The sequence below is a fragment of the Colossoma macropomum genome, unplaced genomic scaffold (genome assembly GCF_904425465.1).
Source record: "Colossoma macropomum unplaced genomic scaffold, Colossoma_macropomum, whole genome shotgun sequence".
In the NCBI taxonomy this organism is placed as follows: Eukaryota; Metazoa; Chordata; class Actinopteri; order Characiformes; family Serrasalmidae; genus Colossoma; species Colossoma macropomum.
The window spans coordinates 53,861-71,598 of NW_023495365.1; the positions used below are offsets into that span (position 1 = coordinate 53,861).

The 17,738-nt window shown below is 37.9% G+C and overlaps 1 protein-coding gene across 1 annotated transcript in view; it reads left to right on the forward strand.

Annotated features, from left to right (window-relative positions):
• The window catches only part of LOC118801896 (trichohyalin-like), a 51,888-nt gene that overhangs the window by 24,174 nt on the left and 9,976 nt on the right, over positions 1–17,738 (forward strand). The window contains exons 4-8 of the mRNA XM_036562301.1: positions 8,400–8,490; positions 10,100–10,117; positions 13,037–13,063; positions 13,938–13,972; positions 14,686–14,746. Of these exons, the coding sequence (XP_036418194.1) occupies positions 8,400–8,490; positions 10,100–10,117; positions 13,037–13,063; positions 13,938–13,972; positions 14,686–14,746 (232 nt within the window). The remainder of the gene's footprint in view (positions 1–8,399; positions 8,491–10,099; positions 10,118–13,036; positions 13,064–13,937; positions 13,973–14,685; positions 14,747–17,738) is intronic.

Sequence of the window (17,738 nt, forward strand, 5' to 3'; positions counted from 1 at the left end):
TTAGAGGATAATATACATTGTAAAGGGTGAAATACCTAAAATGTCTTATTTTTAAACTATTGGTCTCAACTCATCCTTGCTCATACAGGCCTCTGCCTTTCCTTAAAGCTCCTTTTAAATATCCTAGCATAATTGCATTACCTGTTTAAGATGTGTTTTGAACATTTTACAAAGTTCCCAGTCTTAAATTGTACCTGTGCTAACTTTTTCAGAAGGTGTTGCAGGTATCAATTTTTGAATGAGCATATATTTACAAAAAACAACTAATTTTATAAGATTAAACATTGAATATCTAGTCTTTGTACTATTTCTATTGAAATAGTGGTAAATGTGAATGTATAAATCACTAATTTTTTTGTGCATTTTACAACTTTTTTGGAATTGGGGTTATATTTCATTTCATTTTTATTTTCTCATAAAAACTCGGCCTGTAGAGAGTGACAGCAGATCATTTGTGCTGATCTCTTTCATTGTTCCAGTTATGCTGGGTCCTTATATCTGCAAACAGGGATGGGATGTAGTGGAAAACTATTCAGAATACAAAAAATTAAGTATCTCTATTCAGTCCATGCTTAATTTTGAGAAGGCAGTGTTCAGAACACAAAAACTTTTTATACTTTTATGAAATCTGAGCTCTTTTGTGGAATGATTAAACTGAACACTCTCCTTAGTTGTGGATATGAGTGACACAAGTGATAAGCTGAACACCAGTGTTGTGCTGGACTTGCATGTGTTGTATGCCATGATAAACATACGTCATTAGCTGAAAATCACATAGCAACTCACTTTATATTCAAATGTGAAAGATATGGCGAATTGTTTATAGTATTATTTTAATTGTAATATTCTAGAACAGCGAGTTTAGCAAAAGTGAGACTGTAAAGTGGGCTTGGGGAGTGTGTGTGGACTGATGTAGGGAAAAAAATGTTTAAGAACTTAAAAAGAACTTAATTCAAATTATAAGTGATTTTATGGAACAGGCTGCAGCTCTATCAGTTTCCCTCAGCTGCTCCAACACACCCCACACTGAGAGCTCATCACACACCTCACATTCAGTTTACAACCAGCTCACTTCCACACCTTCACTGTGTCCCATCATTTCAATGATGTCTAGATAGAGGAGAGTTCTTTTACCTCATCAGTATGTCCACTGCAGTGTCCACTCAACATCAGTAACTAAAGAGCTGAGAGTGTAAATCATGTAAGGAGGTTGAAATCCTGTTGAAAACTGTTGAAGGAGCTTTTTGTTCTGTTCTGTGTATTTGGTATTTGCACTGAGGAGCTGTTTATCTTGAAGCTCTGTTTAATGCTGTTCTGTCACTGTAAGAAGTTTTACTCCATCATTGTTGTGGGACTCTCAGTCTGTGATGGAAAGAGCAGCTATGCAGCTCTTAGAGACTGTAATGAAAAATCTATTTCAGTAAATACAGTTTAATATTCTGCTTTATGCACATCAGTATATTATTATATCTGTTTGCATTTCTCTACATCACCTTCTCCTGAAATTATAAGACATGATTTGGTTGGAAAAGAAGTTAATAACCAGAATTGATTTGTGTCTAAATGCAATTGCTTTTGGATATTTATAAATGTGTTAATTAGTTATAACTATGATTAAGTGCTATATTCTCCAATAAGTGTAAATAAAGTGGCAAACAGGTCTCTTTGAGGCAGCATCTATAGCTGACAGTTAATGTATTTGATCAAGTCTCTCTGTGGTTTGTAGCTGCAGAGAGACTTTATAGCTCCATTTAACATAGCATGACTAAGTAACATGGAAACTACTGAGCTGATAGATTGTGGAGAACAAACAGAAAAGAAAAAGGAGGAAAAACAGACATTAAAGCCGTAAAAGCTCTCAGTTTAAGAGGAGTAAAGAAATGAAAGCAGATTCAGTCCATTTAGATGCTGCTGCCCTCTTGTGGTCAGAGAACAGATTGAATGGTTTAATTGTTCAAAATGTCTCCAGATGTAGTTTAATACAAAACCTCATTCATAAAGAGCTTTTTCTTCAGTCTTTAACATTACAGTGTAGAACAACTCTCAGTTTAATAGAAGTGTAAAGATTTTATATCACAATAAATATACAGTGTTCTGAAGGCCTGTAGACATTACTGGAAAAGTGAATAAAATGTTCCTACATTAGTGTCAGCAGTGCTCTGCATTAGAAACAAACACTGATAAGACACTGAAAGAGCTTTTATAATGTTATCAGTAACTACAGTGTAATATTCACTGATGCTCTGCTTCTGATTCCACATTTACTTCTATCACTTTGCTGATCAACAAAATATTTCAGAGCTTTATTGTGAGTCTGAAAGTGTTGATAAGAGTGATAACAGTAGTGATGTTAGCTGAGCTGTGTTTAACACTCATTAATGCTCTTCTCCCCAAAAGACTGTGTGAAGAACACGGCTGCCTGATGAAGAACCTCCTTCATGATGATGATGAAGGTGTGAGTGAGTCTCTCTCTGAATATTCCTGCTGTAACACTGAGTTTAGTCTAAAAGAGGCTCCATCAGTGAACTTCACTCCCTTTTATTAGTATTAATATGATGGATTATTGTCTAGCGAGCACATATGGAGCGTTAGCTTGTGAGAAAAACAGTCTGCCATCTGAAGCAGATCATTCAGTTTCCTCATATGAGAACAGATTTCTGCCTGTTACTGTTATTCAGCTTAGAAAGTCAATAAATGGCCTCGTTCAGATGGACTGAGTTGAGAAAGAGCTGCCAGATATTTACATATATTCCCACATTGAACTCTGTAATTAAAATCTAAATGGATTATTTCCTTTAGTTCTACGAAGTTCATCACTAAATGTTTTCTATGCAGTTAAAGCAGAAGAGAAAGAAGTGCTAACCTGCCCTGCCTGCATTTATAAATCACATCATTTTCAACACGGATTTCTGTATAATGATCATTTGTTGACTTTCCATAACAGTTAATAGTCCTTTCTCTTTCTGTTTAATCAGCATCACTTTATTATTACTGAGATATTTTACTGATATTTTGAAAGAGAAAGAAAGAAAAAAACTGTTACAGTGATGAAAAAAAATGAACTTCTTTACTGAATATGTAGCAGAAACCACATGACATTGTTATTATACTGTTATTAATATTGTTTGTTGTTGTTTTAATATTGTCATATATATCATTAGATATCATGTCAGTTTGGACATATTTTATTTACCTATTTTTTCCGTTGGTCACTCTCACAGTTATCTGATCAAATCTGCCCCCCTGTCTGTTTCTGATGAATAATGTTTTGGGAGGATTTGGAAAAGTTCCTGTTCTGGAAATCCTCGAACCAATCTGGCAACCCAGACTGGCGCTCAAGTGCAGCGACTGAATGAAGGTGAAAGTGAAAGTAGTCGCTGCTTCTTCCGCTCTGGACGCTGAAGTGGAGAGTCGTGTGTGAGATTAGTGGAGAGTTTAAACTCGGTCTTATTATTATGGATCTGCTGTTATAGACAAAAACCTGATATGAACTGATTTAAAATGTGGACATATTTCACCACCAGCAGCGATATGACTGTATGAAGAACAGCGAAGGTGAGAGCAGTTAGCATCATGCTAATCAGGATAAACATCACTGTGAACATCGAACCTGAGTGGAAAAGAAAAACAATTAATATAAACAATACCTGCAACAATGTATTTGTTTGTGGTCTCTCTCTCTCTCTCTCTCTCTCTCTCTCTCTCTCTCTCTCTCTCTCTCTCTCTCTCTCTCTCTCTCTGTAGGATTGTATTAGTGTGAATCTGTAGGAGGAGATAAAGAGATAAAAATGGCGGCTGCAAGAAACAGTAAGTTAAACTTCCAGAACCTACAAAAGGTTTTACTGTGAACATCATTAAGTAATATTCAATCAGAGAGGCAGTGTCTGTGAAAATAGTTTTAATCACGCAGCCTGGATATTTGCACTAACTCTGCCTGGTAAATTATGTGACTATAGTACACCTTAATGCCTAGTTTTGCTGTAATTTTCATACTTTCCATGAAAAAGTGAGGTGGGAGAAGTTGTGTTCAAGGGAGAATTAGAGAGTAAGATTATTTAGTACTAACCAGAACATAAGTGAGTGTAATGTTCCATTCACTCCACATAAGTATTAAATAAATAATGAAACACATCGGTTTAACAGGTGAAACATTATCCAGGACAACAGAATTATGTTGGTTGATATAATGTAGTGGATAACAGCACTGAACTACATGTTTAAAACTGGGCAAAAGGGGGATTTGCACACTATTTACATTGGCTTGGAAAAGCCAATTTACTGTTCATCATAATCTTCTTGTTATTATTATTCTACACTCAAATTTTGAAACCTTTTTGCAGTCCACAGTTTTTGATGTAAACCACCAAATTTTGCACAAACATTCCTCATATAAAGGAATAGTTGGATAAATGTGAAAAATGTTTTTTGGAAAACAATCATTGGACATTTTTCCCATTGGAAATGAATGGTGGAATGTTCAGAATACTCAAACTAACTTCCATAAGTGATTTCACAATGATTCTCATACAGACATTTATACATATTTAAGGTATTTAAGTTATTGGTAGATTTAAGATAGCAGTGTATTTTAGATATCAGTTAATTTAAAGGGAGCAATGTACTTATGGCATCAATAAATGTAAGGTATTGGATTATATATGGTAGCAGTAAATTTAAGGTATCAGTGAATTTAAAGTAGCAATGCACGTATAGTGTCAGGAATAGATGTAAAGTTGCAGGATATTTAAGGTAACAGTGGATTTAAGGTTTAACTGTATTTTATGCAGCCATGGATTCAAGGTAGTAGGAGATTTAAGGTAGAAATTGATATGAGGTTTCATGAGATTTAAGTTGGAAGTAAAGTTAAGGTGGCAGGGGATTTAACGTAGCTGGGGATTTAAGGTGGCAGTGGATGTAAGGTAGCTGTGTATTTAAGAGAGCTGTAACAAGGCAGAATAACTCAGATGCTCGCAGATAAAAAGCGAAAGTGAGGCTTTAATGTTAGAATCGCGATCCAAAAACGTGGTCAGTGAACATGCAAAGGTCAAATCCAGAAATGAAGGGCACAAAAACACAAACATAACCCGGCAACCAGAGTCCAAATGGCAAAGACAAAATGGGCAAAGGTCAGATTACATAAAACAAAGTCAGAACTGGAAAAATCACAAAACAGAATATAGTACGCTCAGTAGCTCTTGGAACAAGTAAAACCTCACAACTAGCTAACCTACATGTTGGGGCTTTATACTGACTCTAATCATACAATAACAAGTGTGACAAGTTAATATTCCGGAGACGGAGAGCAGTGATTGGAGCGAGATGGAGGGCTGAAGGTCACGTGATCCCCTGGGGTTTCTGGGAAATAGATTCCCTAGAGACCTCTGAGCCCAAGGGATGCGTGACAGTACCCCCCAAAGAGTCTGGGGTGGCCTTGGCCAGAGATCTGAATGGAAGAAGACCCAAAGCTGCCGCGGCGCTGGACAGAAGACAATCGGGCAGTGAGCTGGAGAGCACTTTCCATGGTTGACTCCTGGGACAGGGAACAGGTTTTTCGGGATGCTGACTATGAAAATTAGCAATTAGACCAGGATCCAGAACGTCTCGAGCTGACACCCAACACTGCTCCTCCGGGCCGTACCCCTCCCAGTCTATCAGATACTGGAGCTCTCCTCCACATCTCTGGGAATCCAGCAACCGACGGACAGCATAAATGGGCGCTCTATCTATCTCCCCCGGAGGGAGTGGAGTGACATCCACCGTAGCCTCGTCCAAAGGCCCTGAAACAACAGGTTTTAACAAAGAAACATGAAATGAGCATGATACTCGAAAACAGGGGGGTAAATCAAGCTTGTATGTCACCTCATTTATTCTTTCACCTTAAATGGGCCAATGTACTTAGATTGAAGCTTTCTACTTCCCTCAATGGCTCTGAAGTCTCTAGTTGACAGCCACACGCGATCTCCAGGTTGGTAAATGGGGGTAGTTCCACAGTGGCAGCCTGCTTGTTCCTTGTTACGTTGCAGTGCAACCTCGGTCCTCTCATGTGTCTCCTCCCAGACCTTCTCACTCTTTGTCATCCAGGTGTCAACTGCTGGAACATCCGTTGTCACACCTGTCCAAGGCGCTATGGGAGGTTGATATCCCAGGATGCACTGGAAAGGAGTCAGTCTGGTAGCAGAGCTGATGAGTGAATTCTGGGTCAATCTGAAGGGTTATTGAGACAAAACAATCGTAGGAACTCCTGATTAGCGCGTTCGCACTGTCCATTGGATACATAATCAAAAGAGCAGCCTCGTTCCAACCACTACCAGCCGCCAGGGTGTGAAATTCTAATGCATAAACTGCTACAGAATGACTACCTTTACGTAGTTTACACAACAATTCTCCACTTATCTTGCCTTCTTGGGGGTGATCAAAAACCAGTTGAAATTCCTTCAAAAATAAGAAAAGGAGTGGATTCTTTGCCAGCTTGCAGTAGCCCACTCTAATGCTCTATCGGACAAACATGAGACTAAAAATGAGATTTTAGCTTGAGCCAAGCTAACTGGAGAGTTATCCAAAAAAAATTTAAAAAATAGAGCACTGCAACAAAAATCCGTGACACTTAGCTGGGTGAATCTATCAGGTTTACTTACTAGAAACTGGGAAGCAGGTGCCTCTGTTTGGGCTGGAGAGCTGGCTGGATTTGTTAGAATTGCGATGAATTTAAGGTAGCAGGAGGCTTAAGGTGGCAGTGGATTTAAGGCAGCAATGAATTTTAAGATATCAGAATTTAAGATACCAGTGCATTAAAAGTGGCAGTATATTTAAGGTAGCAGTGGATTTTAAGAAGCTGGAAATTTAAGATGGCAATGGATGTGAGGGAGCTGTAGATTTAAGGTAGCAATGAATATAAAGTATTAGTGGATTTTAAGGTGGCATTGGATTTAAAGTAGCGATAGATTTAAGGTAGAAAATAGATTTAAGGTAGCAGTGAACTTAATATTTGAGTGGTGTTGAGGAAGCATTGGATTAAAGGGATTAATTTTAGCTAGCTAGAGATTTAAAGTGGCAGTGGATTTAAGGTAGCAATAGATGTAAAGTACCAGTGGATTTAAGTTGGCATTGGATTTAAGGTAGTAGTGGATTACAGGTAGCAGGAGATTTGAGGTAGTAGGAGATTTAAGGTGGCAGTGGATGTAAGGTAACAATAAATTTATGGTACCAGTGGATTTAAGGTAGAAATAGATTTATGGTAGCAACAGATTTGACGTAGCAGTAGATTTAAGGTTTAAGTGCATTCAAGATGCCATTGGAGTACCAGCGGATTTAAGGTGGCAGTGAATTTAAGGAAGTATTTAATAGAATAGCAACCATCTAACGACAACTTAGCAACAACCTGGGACACCATAGCAACCACATAGCAACACCTTACTGACCACCTTGGATACTATAACAACTGCCAAGCAACATCTAAGCAACACTTTAGCAACTGTCAGCAGTCTTTCACCATTTTAATGTTTTAATGTAATTAGCTAGCATTTTCAACTTAAAGTTTCCCTTTCTAGTTTCAGTTGCTTTTGTATCGGCATTATAGTTTGACAATTATTGCTTTTTAACATTTTAATTAAAGATAGTTTAAGTTAAGTCATGTTTCTCAGTGATTACATATTTTATCAATGTCTAAAACAAACAAACAAAAGAAGCGGTTCAAATCAACTTAAATCGTTGCAGCCAAAATTAAAATATACTTTTAATAGTCATAAGGGCAAATTATATGTAAAAAAGAAATGCACACATTCAAATGTAAGCGAGTTTAGACGTAGTAGTAACAAGTCAAACATGGACAGTAACACACACAGAGAGAGAGAGAGTAAGTGGTAAGAATGGTCGTAGTTACAGCTTGGAAGAAAAGCAAAGTAATTATATTGCTGACATATAGGCTAATACTGCTGAATCTATCAAGAAATGGTAGGAAAGAGCTTATAATTATGTGAGTAAGCATGACTTTGAACACTGTAAATAGTACAGTCATACTACTTACATAAAGCACGTTATATCAGTATCACTCTATTAGCATGTAGTGCATATCGCATCTGCCTTATTTTTATTGTGGAGACACAATGTACATTAATGTGTGTGTGTGTGTGTGTGTGTGTGTGTTTGTGTGTTTCTACACAGATGACTTTAAACTCATTGGACCCCGTGGTCGCTTTGGAGAGCGTCACTCTGGCTCTGCGGTCACTCTCTCCTGTCACCTGTCTCCTGAAATCAGTGCTGTTTCCATGGAGATCAGGTGGTTTAAGGGGACGGACTGTGTTTGTCTCTATAAGAACAGGCAGGTGACAGAGGGGAGGGGCTACGAGGGCAGAGTGAGTCTGTTCACTCAGGAGCTGCAGAGAGGAAACGTCTCCTTACAGATCAGAGACTGTAGATGGTCAGATTTAGGAGATTATCTGTGTCAGGTCACCAATGGACACACAACAGAGGAGTGTACAGTAAGAGTGAGGGGTAAGTATTCCAGTATAACAGTGACTCTGTTTCTCACTCTGACACTAAACCTCGTCACCATGACAGCAAAGTGGAAAAGTTACAACTGCAGCTGAATTAAAAAAACCTGTTGGCCTGGAAAAGAGAGGACATGTCTGAATCTGTAGCGCATACCTCCTCAATTTATAAGCCTTGTGGCTGCTAGCCCAGCCCCTACATGTCACACCTTATACTGTAAAAAATGTCTTGTCAGATCAAGCTAAAACCCACTTCATGTGGAAACAAGTAAATTAACCAGTTTTATTCAGCCTAAATAAATACTTTGAATAAACGATTCTTTCAGTGTATTTTTTAAGTGGAATTAAACTAGTTCAATTGCTTGTTACCACATTAAGTATTTTTTAGGTTGATCTGACAGCAGAAAGACAAACCCCAGTCAGAAGACACACGCACACAGTTTTTGAGGTTTGAATTATAAATGTTGTTCATCTGAGTTATTATTTTACTTTGCATTGTCTCATTCATATTGATTGAAAGTCGAATAAAAACATTTAATTTTTTAGGTTGAACTAAAACCATTTTTATAGTGTAACATATATTTTCATGTCACAACATTTCAGTCATTTTTCAAAATGATTTTTTGTAGTTTGTAGGTGTTATGCATCATTCCTACATTTCTTTTAAAGCTATGATTTATTAATTTCTACATGCAGTATTTTAAGCTGTAGGCCTAACATGGATCAAAATGGCTTTGCAACTAAAAATCCATTTCTAGATCTTTTTGAGTGTATATTTCCTCTGAAGGGAAGAATCTTTTCAATCATTTTTCCTCAATAAGGACAGTTCTGTCTGATTAATACATAAAATGATATTTGAACATGAGCTTTTTAACTATACACACAATATAAAAACAGTAAATAGAAAAACACTAAATGTACAGATTCGTCTTTATGAAGCTCCAGAAAGCCTGTGTTCTTTTTGAGGGCTCATATATTTGATGTCTCATTGTTGGGGGTCTGTTCAGAATTTCTTACTGTGGCATAAACAGTCTCCAGTGCAGTCAGTGCAGGATGTTAATTTTACCTTTGTTTAACCTGGGTAATCACTTTGAGATTAAAAGTCTATTTTACAAGTGAGCCCTGGCCAAGACGGTAACACTCAAAACAATCAACAAAGAAACAACACTATCACAACCAGCAAAATCAATTAATGATAAAAAATAATGCTAGAGGAAGGTAAGCCAGCTTGGAGAGAAACTCATTTAAATCTTTTCTGTACATATTTATTCTGTCTGTTATTTTGTGTTTTTTTATAATCTTATTTATTTTTTTATTCAGTTGAATGAATATCATAGACTGTTTTAAGATGTTTATTTGAATCTATTGTTTAAAGGGAATAATTTCCAAAAGTTTCTGCTGTAGGTTTAAACTTTAACTGTTTAGCTGAACGTCTTCATGGACTTGTACTGAAAGCATTGAGTGACAGTTCAGTAGTGAAGGATGAAGAACTACAGTACAGATGAGAAAAGGAGATTCTGATAAGCAGATAAAGTGATTCAGAAGTATTCTTATTGTAAATGATGTTATGGATGTTTTATGTAATATTATGTTTCTTTCTGCATTTTACACAGGTTCCAATGATTCGGTAGGTAAAGTATATTTACTCCCCCTACTGACAGCTGATGTTCATGTGATAAACAAAGTCTCTGATCACAAAATAAAAGCTTTTGACTTTCAGTGATAAGTTCACTGATGAGAAAAAGACACAACAAATAAAAGCAGTCTGGCTCTGTTGGGAGTGATGTCACTGTTCTTATGTGATGATGGAATATTTGAGTTGTTCATCATCAGTACATCATTATCATTAGAGTGTCTCTCATTACTGTAGTTTTCCTCTCCTCCATTACTGAAAATAGCCCAGAACACACACAGCAGGAGCTTCTGACACACACTCACACACACTATCTGCCTGTTTGATGAGTCTCTATATCAGTGACTCACAGCAAGCAGCAAATAATGAAGAGTCAGCAGCTCTGAAAGACTTGATTACTGAGATCCTCTCATCTCCTTCACTTCCATTCACTTCATTTAAGAATGATCAGCTTCTCTTATTCAGTCTGCAGAGTCTCTCAGCAGAGAGTTTCTAGATGAACAGTATGGAGTTAAAACTAATCTTAAAGTGGTTTAAAAGGCTTTAATTTATGCATTTAAACAGCTGCACTCAATAAAAAGTTCATAAATATTTGTACAGTCTGGGCAACTGCTTATAGGCACAACTCAGCATTAAGTGAATGTATTTATTTGGTACATACACACCATTATAGCATTTTTTACACATTCATCTATAGGAAAATCAGAAAAGTTTTTCAAAAATGTAACTCATGAAGCATGAAAGCTGCAGGTTGATTTTTCACTCCCACAGATTCACTATATTCAGGGGGGATTTAATGCAGGGGCTTATCTGGTCTAAATCCCAAGACTTGGGTAATTCATCGCCTCTGATTGGTCAATTTATTTATTTATTTACCATTCAGTGTAACTAATTATACAGCCTGTAGCTTGTCATAGACCTCAGTTGTTTTGGTGATGTTAATGGTTTTACCGAGTAAACATTATTGTACACCAGAGGAGAAGCCCCACAGTGTTGCAGGACGGATTGGACATAATGCGGCTAGCACACATGAGCTCAAATTCATCTCAAGTTCAGAATCAGAATGACTTTATTTCACCAAGAATGTTACACATACAAGGAATGTGTCTTGGTGAGTGCGCACACGTATGACCAATAACATACTGAACAGTCCATTTAACTAATGGACAAACAAAGCAGTATAAAGAATAAGAAAGAATTATAGAGTTGATGTGAAAGGAGATAGAGAGATGTGTGAATATCTGTACATATACAGATATAATTATCTGTACATATGCAGGTCTGAGGAGACTTAACAATTATTATTTACAGAATATTACAGAATTATATGATGCAAACTTCATGATTAGTTTACATTTTACACTGTAACTTACTGTATTTCTGTAGTTTTAAAGGAATAAAACATTTTAACATGAATTTTGATAAATGCAGTGCGCTTATCACATTTGGTATCAACAAACTGACTTCACAAACTTACTGTGTTCGAGCTAAAGGGTACAAAGAGAATGTGACATATCAAATGTTGAAACTGAGAAATTAGATTGTTTTTTGAAAAATATATGCCCATTTTGAATTTGACACCAACAACACACTCCAAAAAAGTTGGGACAGGGGCATGTTTACCACTGTGTTTCATCACCTCTTCTTTTAACAAACTCTGTAAGTGTTTGGGAACTGAGGAAACCAATTGCTGTAGTTTTGAAAGTGAAGTGTTTTTCCATTCTTTGTAGATATAGGATTTCAGCTGCTCAACAGTTCAGGGTCTCCTTTGTCGTATTTTTATTTCATAATGTGCCAAATGTTTTCAGTGGGTGACAGAATGTGTTTTGGCATTGTCTTGCTGAAATAAACAAGTCCTTCCCTGAAATAGACGACATATAGATGTCAGCATATGTTGCCAAAACAGGCCATTTACACTATACCACCTTGAATACTGGTTTTTGAACTGTGCACTGATAACAAGCTGAGGGGTCTTTAGCTTGGAGGACACAGTGCCCAAATGTTGATTTGTTGGACCACAGGACACTTTTCCATTTTCCCTTAATCCATTTTAAATGAGATCGGGCACAGAGAAGGCGGCAGTGTTTCTGGATCCTAACTCTGTACAGTTTCTTCTTTGCTTTTTAGAGCTTTAACTTGCATTTGTGGATGCAGCGACAAACTGTTTTCACAAACAGTGGATTTCAGAAGTGCCTCTGAGCCCATGCAGTGATTTCCACTACAGAATCATGTCTGTTTTAATGCAGTGCCGCCTGAGGGCCCAAAGATCATGACCGGCAAATGCTGTTTTTTGGCCTTGTCTCTTGCATACAGAGATTTCTCCAGATTCTCTGAATCTTTTAATGATATTATGTACCATATATGATGAAAAGCTAAAGTTCTTTGCTAGTTTATGTTGAGAAATGTTATTCTTGAATTGTTGCGCTATTTGCCCACCTTTCACAGAGTGGTGAACCCCTCCTCATCTTTACTTCTGAAAGACTCAGCCTCTCTGGGATGCTTTTTTATACCCAATCATGTTACTGACCTGTTGCCAATTAACCACCAGGTGTTTTTTTTAGCATTACACAATTTACCCATCTTTTGTTGCCCCCGTCCCAACTTTTTTGGAATGTGTTGTTGGCATCAAATTCAAAATGGGCATGTATTTTTCAAAAAACAATAAAATTTCTCAGTTTCAACATTTGATATGCTGTCTTTATACTATTTTCAATAAAATTATGTTTTCATTTACATTTTGCACAGCGTACCAACTCTTTTGGAAACTGGGTCGTACAAATTTTAACTAGACCCATAGGGCACACAACCACCTGTAGACCCAGAGCCAACAAGCAGATTTCTAGCTTTCCATGTATTTAAATGCAGTAATTCACTTATAATTTCATGCATCTTTATATGTATATTATTCACTTTACAGGGATTTTCAGAGAGAGAAGAAGAGGGAGGTGAGTATAAGTCAGTCTGGACTGCTTTTATTGTGATGTGTTGATTGTTAATGAAGAATGTTTTTGTTGTAAAGACGGAATATATCGCTGCTATTGAAGCAAAACTTTGAATCTCCACAATGATAACTTTACAGGAAAAGAGAAAAACATACTTTTAATGTAAGTCAGTGTAACCAGACTTTTTTCCCCAAGTAACTGTGAGCCATTTATTTTGTTCCATTCGTCATGAAATTTACAAGCAATGTAAAGGGCAACAGACACAGACTACTTATCTGTACTGTGTGTTCAGTGTTCAGCTGAATATCATCAGAGAGAGTCACTAACACACCTCAGCACTGTATGTATCACTATAGTGTAGAGTCACTGTCATAATTCAATTTTACATGACCTTTTTCCATCCTATCTTCATCACTTAAAACAGGTTGTTTGTGTGCCTTTAAGACTGATTTATGTGAATACCTTGTGATTTGCCAAAATTGTGCCTCACTAAAAAGCAGTGCAGGCTGAAATACTACTTATAACTTCAGTGTGAATGGGTGAAGGCTAAACTGCTGTCTGCTGAAGAGACGGATGTTTGTAAATACGTTGTTTTTTTGACATCACAAACACAGTGGAGTGAAAACAGCCTCTATTTGCTGCTTAGTTTCCATATGTGGACTGTACGAACAGTGGAGTGAAAAGTAGACTTTGAAACGTCAACAAACTTTAAACTACATCAAAACATTTTTACAAACTTTAAAGACAAATGAGGAAAATTCTGTTTTCCATTATATGGGCCCTTTAAAACCTCTACCCAACATCTTCAGTACTAGTATGTTGTGTCTTATTATATGCTTTCAATATCGTAAAAGTTCTTATTTTGTCTCTAATCAGAGGCTACTCGAGTTCAGACACTCTTTGTTTCTCAGGTGAGCACATTGTTCTAATTAGACCACATTTCTTTAATAATCTGTTTTACTATCAATTGTAATAGATCTATGACTGTAAACATTATTGTGTGTAAAAGCTGTTCAGGGCTGATTGTTGATAAAGTTTACTTTAGTTTATTTTCTTCTTTTCTGTTGATTCTCTTTCATGGTGTTGAGTTGAGTGTTAGTACAGTGTTGATGCTGATCAGTGTTCTGTAAGTGATCATGATCCTCAGAAGCTGCAGAGCTGAACTATTTTAATTCCTCTTTTCTGATGCTGCATTTCTTTGGATCTGTTACTCACTTCCCATGAGCTCATGACTGATGAATGATTTATTATGAGACTAAAAGTGTAAGATGAAAAATAGTTCTTATATAGTTATTAATAAAATATTGCATGTGATGATCACAGCATAATCTCTGTAGTGTATCCGTCTCTCTGTCTCAGTCTGACTGTGTTTAAAGTCACACAACTGCAAACAAGCGATGTACATAATGCAGTTTAAACACAGGTTTTAAAAGATGCTGTGATTTTCGAACAATATCAGTTTAAGTCAGTTAAACTCATAAGAATCTCTACTGTTATTAATATCAGCTCTCTGTGATTAATACTGACACATCAACAGTGATTTAAACAGAGAAACAGTTATTGATCATATAACATATAGTATGACATCATGCATTAATCTTCACAGTTTTATTCTCTTTTATAGAGAGCCAGAAAATGGACAGAAGAGGAGAGCCTGAAAATGGAGGAATCTGCTCTGCTGATCGGTGAGGATGAACATGTTTATTTTTGTAAGGGTGTATGTTTTTAGGGTTACGTTGGTATAATGTAGAGTAAAGACTGCTTATGAGTTGCATTGATAGATGCATTGATAGATGACAATTAACTTGAACATATATATAAAAAATACATATATAATTATACTAAGAAATTTATATTAAAGAGAAACAATACTTAACAGTCTGTGTGACTGATGTTGAGGAGGGACTTTTTTTTTCTCCCCAATTTACTCATATCCAATTCCACCCTCTAGTTAGGACTCCCCCAATCACACGATACCACCAGTGCTGAGACCTGTGAAGCACTTGGAGAAAAGTGCCAAGCGCCAGATCTGTTACGTCAGCTAACAGACACCTGCACTAACTGGCATCGTGCTGAGTGATAGACAGGGGGCCATCCTACCCACCCAGAGAGTGAGGCCAATTGTGCTCTCTTTTGGACTCCTGGCCAGAGAAGAGATTGCTTTTTCTCTCTTCTATATATTTAAACTTCAGATATTCTGTCATAAGCAAAAGTTTGGGTGCCCCTGGTCTGATTGTTCTGTTGATTTTCTAAATAAGAATAATAATCTTCTACAGAGAACACACTTCTGCACATTTTTATGCACAATCACTGTTTATTTACTAAATTTAAGATGAGATTTTTTTGCACATGAATAGAAATTGTGCCCTAAATAAGTCCTTGGCATGGGCCCAGTCATCGGCCCAGGCCTTCAAATGTTTAGACCCTTGCAGGTCCTGCCATCTAAGGATGGCAGCGGACAGAGCCTACCCCACAAGATCATAAGAGATAATAGATACTCACCAGAGAAGGCTTTACCTGGATCAAATAGTCTGAAAAGAAACATAAGAGATATTATTAGCAAAGAACATATTGTATATATTATATCAGCATATATCCAATAAATAATACAAATTGCCAAAGTTGTGAGTATTATTAACAAGTGCAAGTACATTACTGATTACTGAACTAAACATAATCGAGAGAGTGAATCAGCAACAGCTTTAGTGGCCAGGAATTTGTTCAGCTGTAATAATAAAGTTATAAATAACGACCTTCCTTTGTTAATAATGGCAACCACGGCTTTGTTGTCGCAAAATATATCAATATGTTTCTGTATCCAAGAATGCTAGTGACGAGAATAGGATAAGTGCGGAGGAAGCAGATCCAAGGGCAAATTCAGAGAATTCGGCTGGCCATTTCTCTGCGTACCATTGCCCTTGGAAGTACCTCCCAAAACCAACAGAGTTAGCGGCGTCAGTAAACAAGGCAAGAGAGTCAGAGGACTCTACCACGTCAGAGTAAAAGAAACAGATGCCGTTCCATTGCTCGAGGAGCCAAGACTAGAACCACAGATCAGACTGGCAGCCATTGTCAAGGGATACAACATCACGCAAATAAACTACCGAGTGAGCAAAAAGGAGCAAACAAGAAATAAAAGAACGACTCTGAGGAATGACGAGCATGGCAAGGTTGAAATGGATGAAAAGAAAGAGAATGCCATGCATAGAGACAGACAAATCTGAGAGAAAAGCCCCTGAAATATATCTAAGCCTAGCGAGCTTATTGTCGGGGAGAGACGCACACATTTCAACAGAATCCAAAATGCTGAAGAAAAAATTTAGAAATTCGAGGGTGGTGGGACGACCAACGGTCTTCTCAGGAGAGACAGGAACACCTAAATCACAAAAAACACCCCAAGTACATCCAGAGCGGAATGCCAAGAAGACGGGAAGTCCACAAATAAAAAAATGTCTAAAAGATGCAGAACGAAAGGCAATTTACAGACGTTTAACAGGATCCAACACAAAGCCTCAGAAAGATAATCAAAAATATGAGGGCTACTCCTGCAACTGAAAGTAAGCTGAACAGCAAAATAAAACCTGGACTCCCACTTAATGCCAAAGAGAGGCCAGTCCGACAGGTGAATTGGCAAAATTTTAAAGGCATCCATAATATCAGCTGTAGTCACGACTCGCAACCTTAATAAGGGGCTTGAGAGGAATACATTCATTAACACTAGCAACCAGATCCGAATGAGGAGAAGACATATCAAACATAAGCCACTTTTCGCCAGAATACTTGCGAGTACCGACACCAATAGAATTAACATGAAAAGGAGCAAAAGGAGGGGATTTAAAGGGCCTGGCCAAGTCAAACCATTTTCATCTTCCCTGGCCAGGACAGCAGGTTCAGCCAGTGCAGACCAGAAGTTCCCAGGAATTGCATTGTAGGAAGAGGACAGAGTGAAGAGGACACCAACCCGAAACCCCTGTGAGAGCCCAGTGAGCAAATAATTCACAAAATAGCGGTCAGGGTGAGAAGAAAGGAGGACAGAATCGGCACATCAATGGGAGTGGACAGATGACCACTCAAAATTTCTTTGATGGAGGGGCCTTCCCCCGCCCTGCTGGACGAAGGTGACATGGTCAAACGGACTTTGGATGGGGCTCCTTGCAAAAGACACATACATGCAAAAACTTATAATAAGAATAAGAGCAGACAGAGCTTCTCTCTATGTTCAGGATAGACTTGGCACAAAACGTCCCTGTAGACGCCAAAAGTGACAACAAACTCCCCCAAACTCCCCCGGAGAAGTCAGATTAACATCCTTTCCCTAAAGGATATTAGACTGCACATTAGATGAAACAGCAGGGGGAGTGAAAGGCCTACCCAAAGCCTGCGCAGGCACAGCAGTGGAGAGACTGAAAGGAAGGCAGGGACGTGACAGCAGAGGCACAAGGAAGTGGCGCAGCAGGAGCTACAGAGGGAGCAGAAGCCAGGGTGGACACAGCAGAATAGGTGGAGGGGCAGGGAGATCTGAAGATGAAGGCAGACCGTTCTTGGGGCCAAGGCTGACGAGGCGTCGAACAGAGGCTGTGAGATCCAGAATGACCTGAACCAGTTGGAGATCCAGGGCAGACTGAGACTGGAGGCGGGGAGCGAGTAAGGGGGGTAAGTGGAGGAGCGGGAGACCCG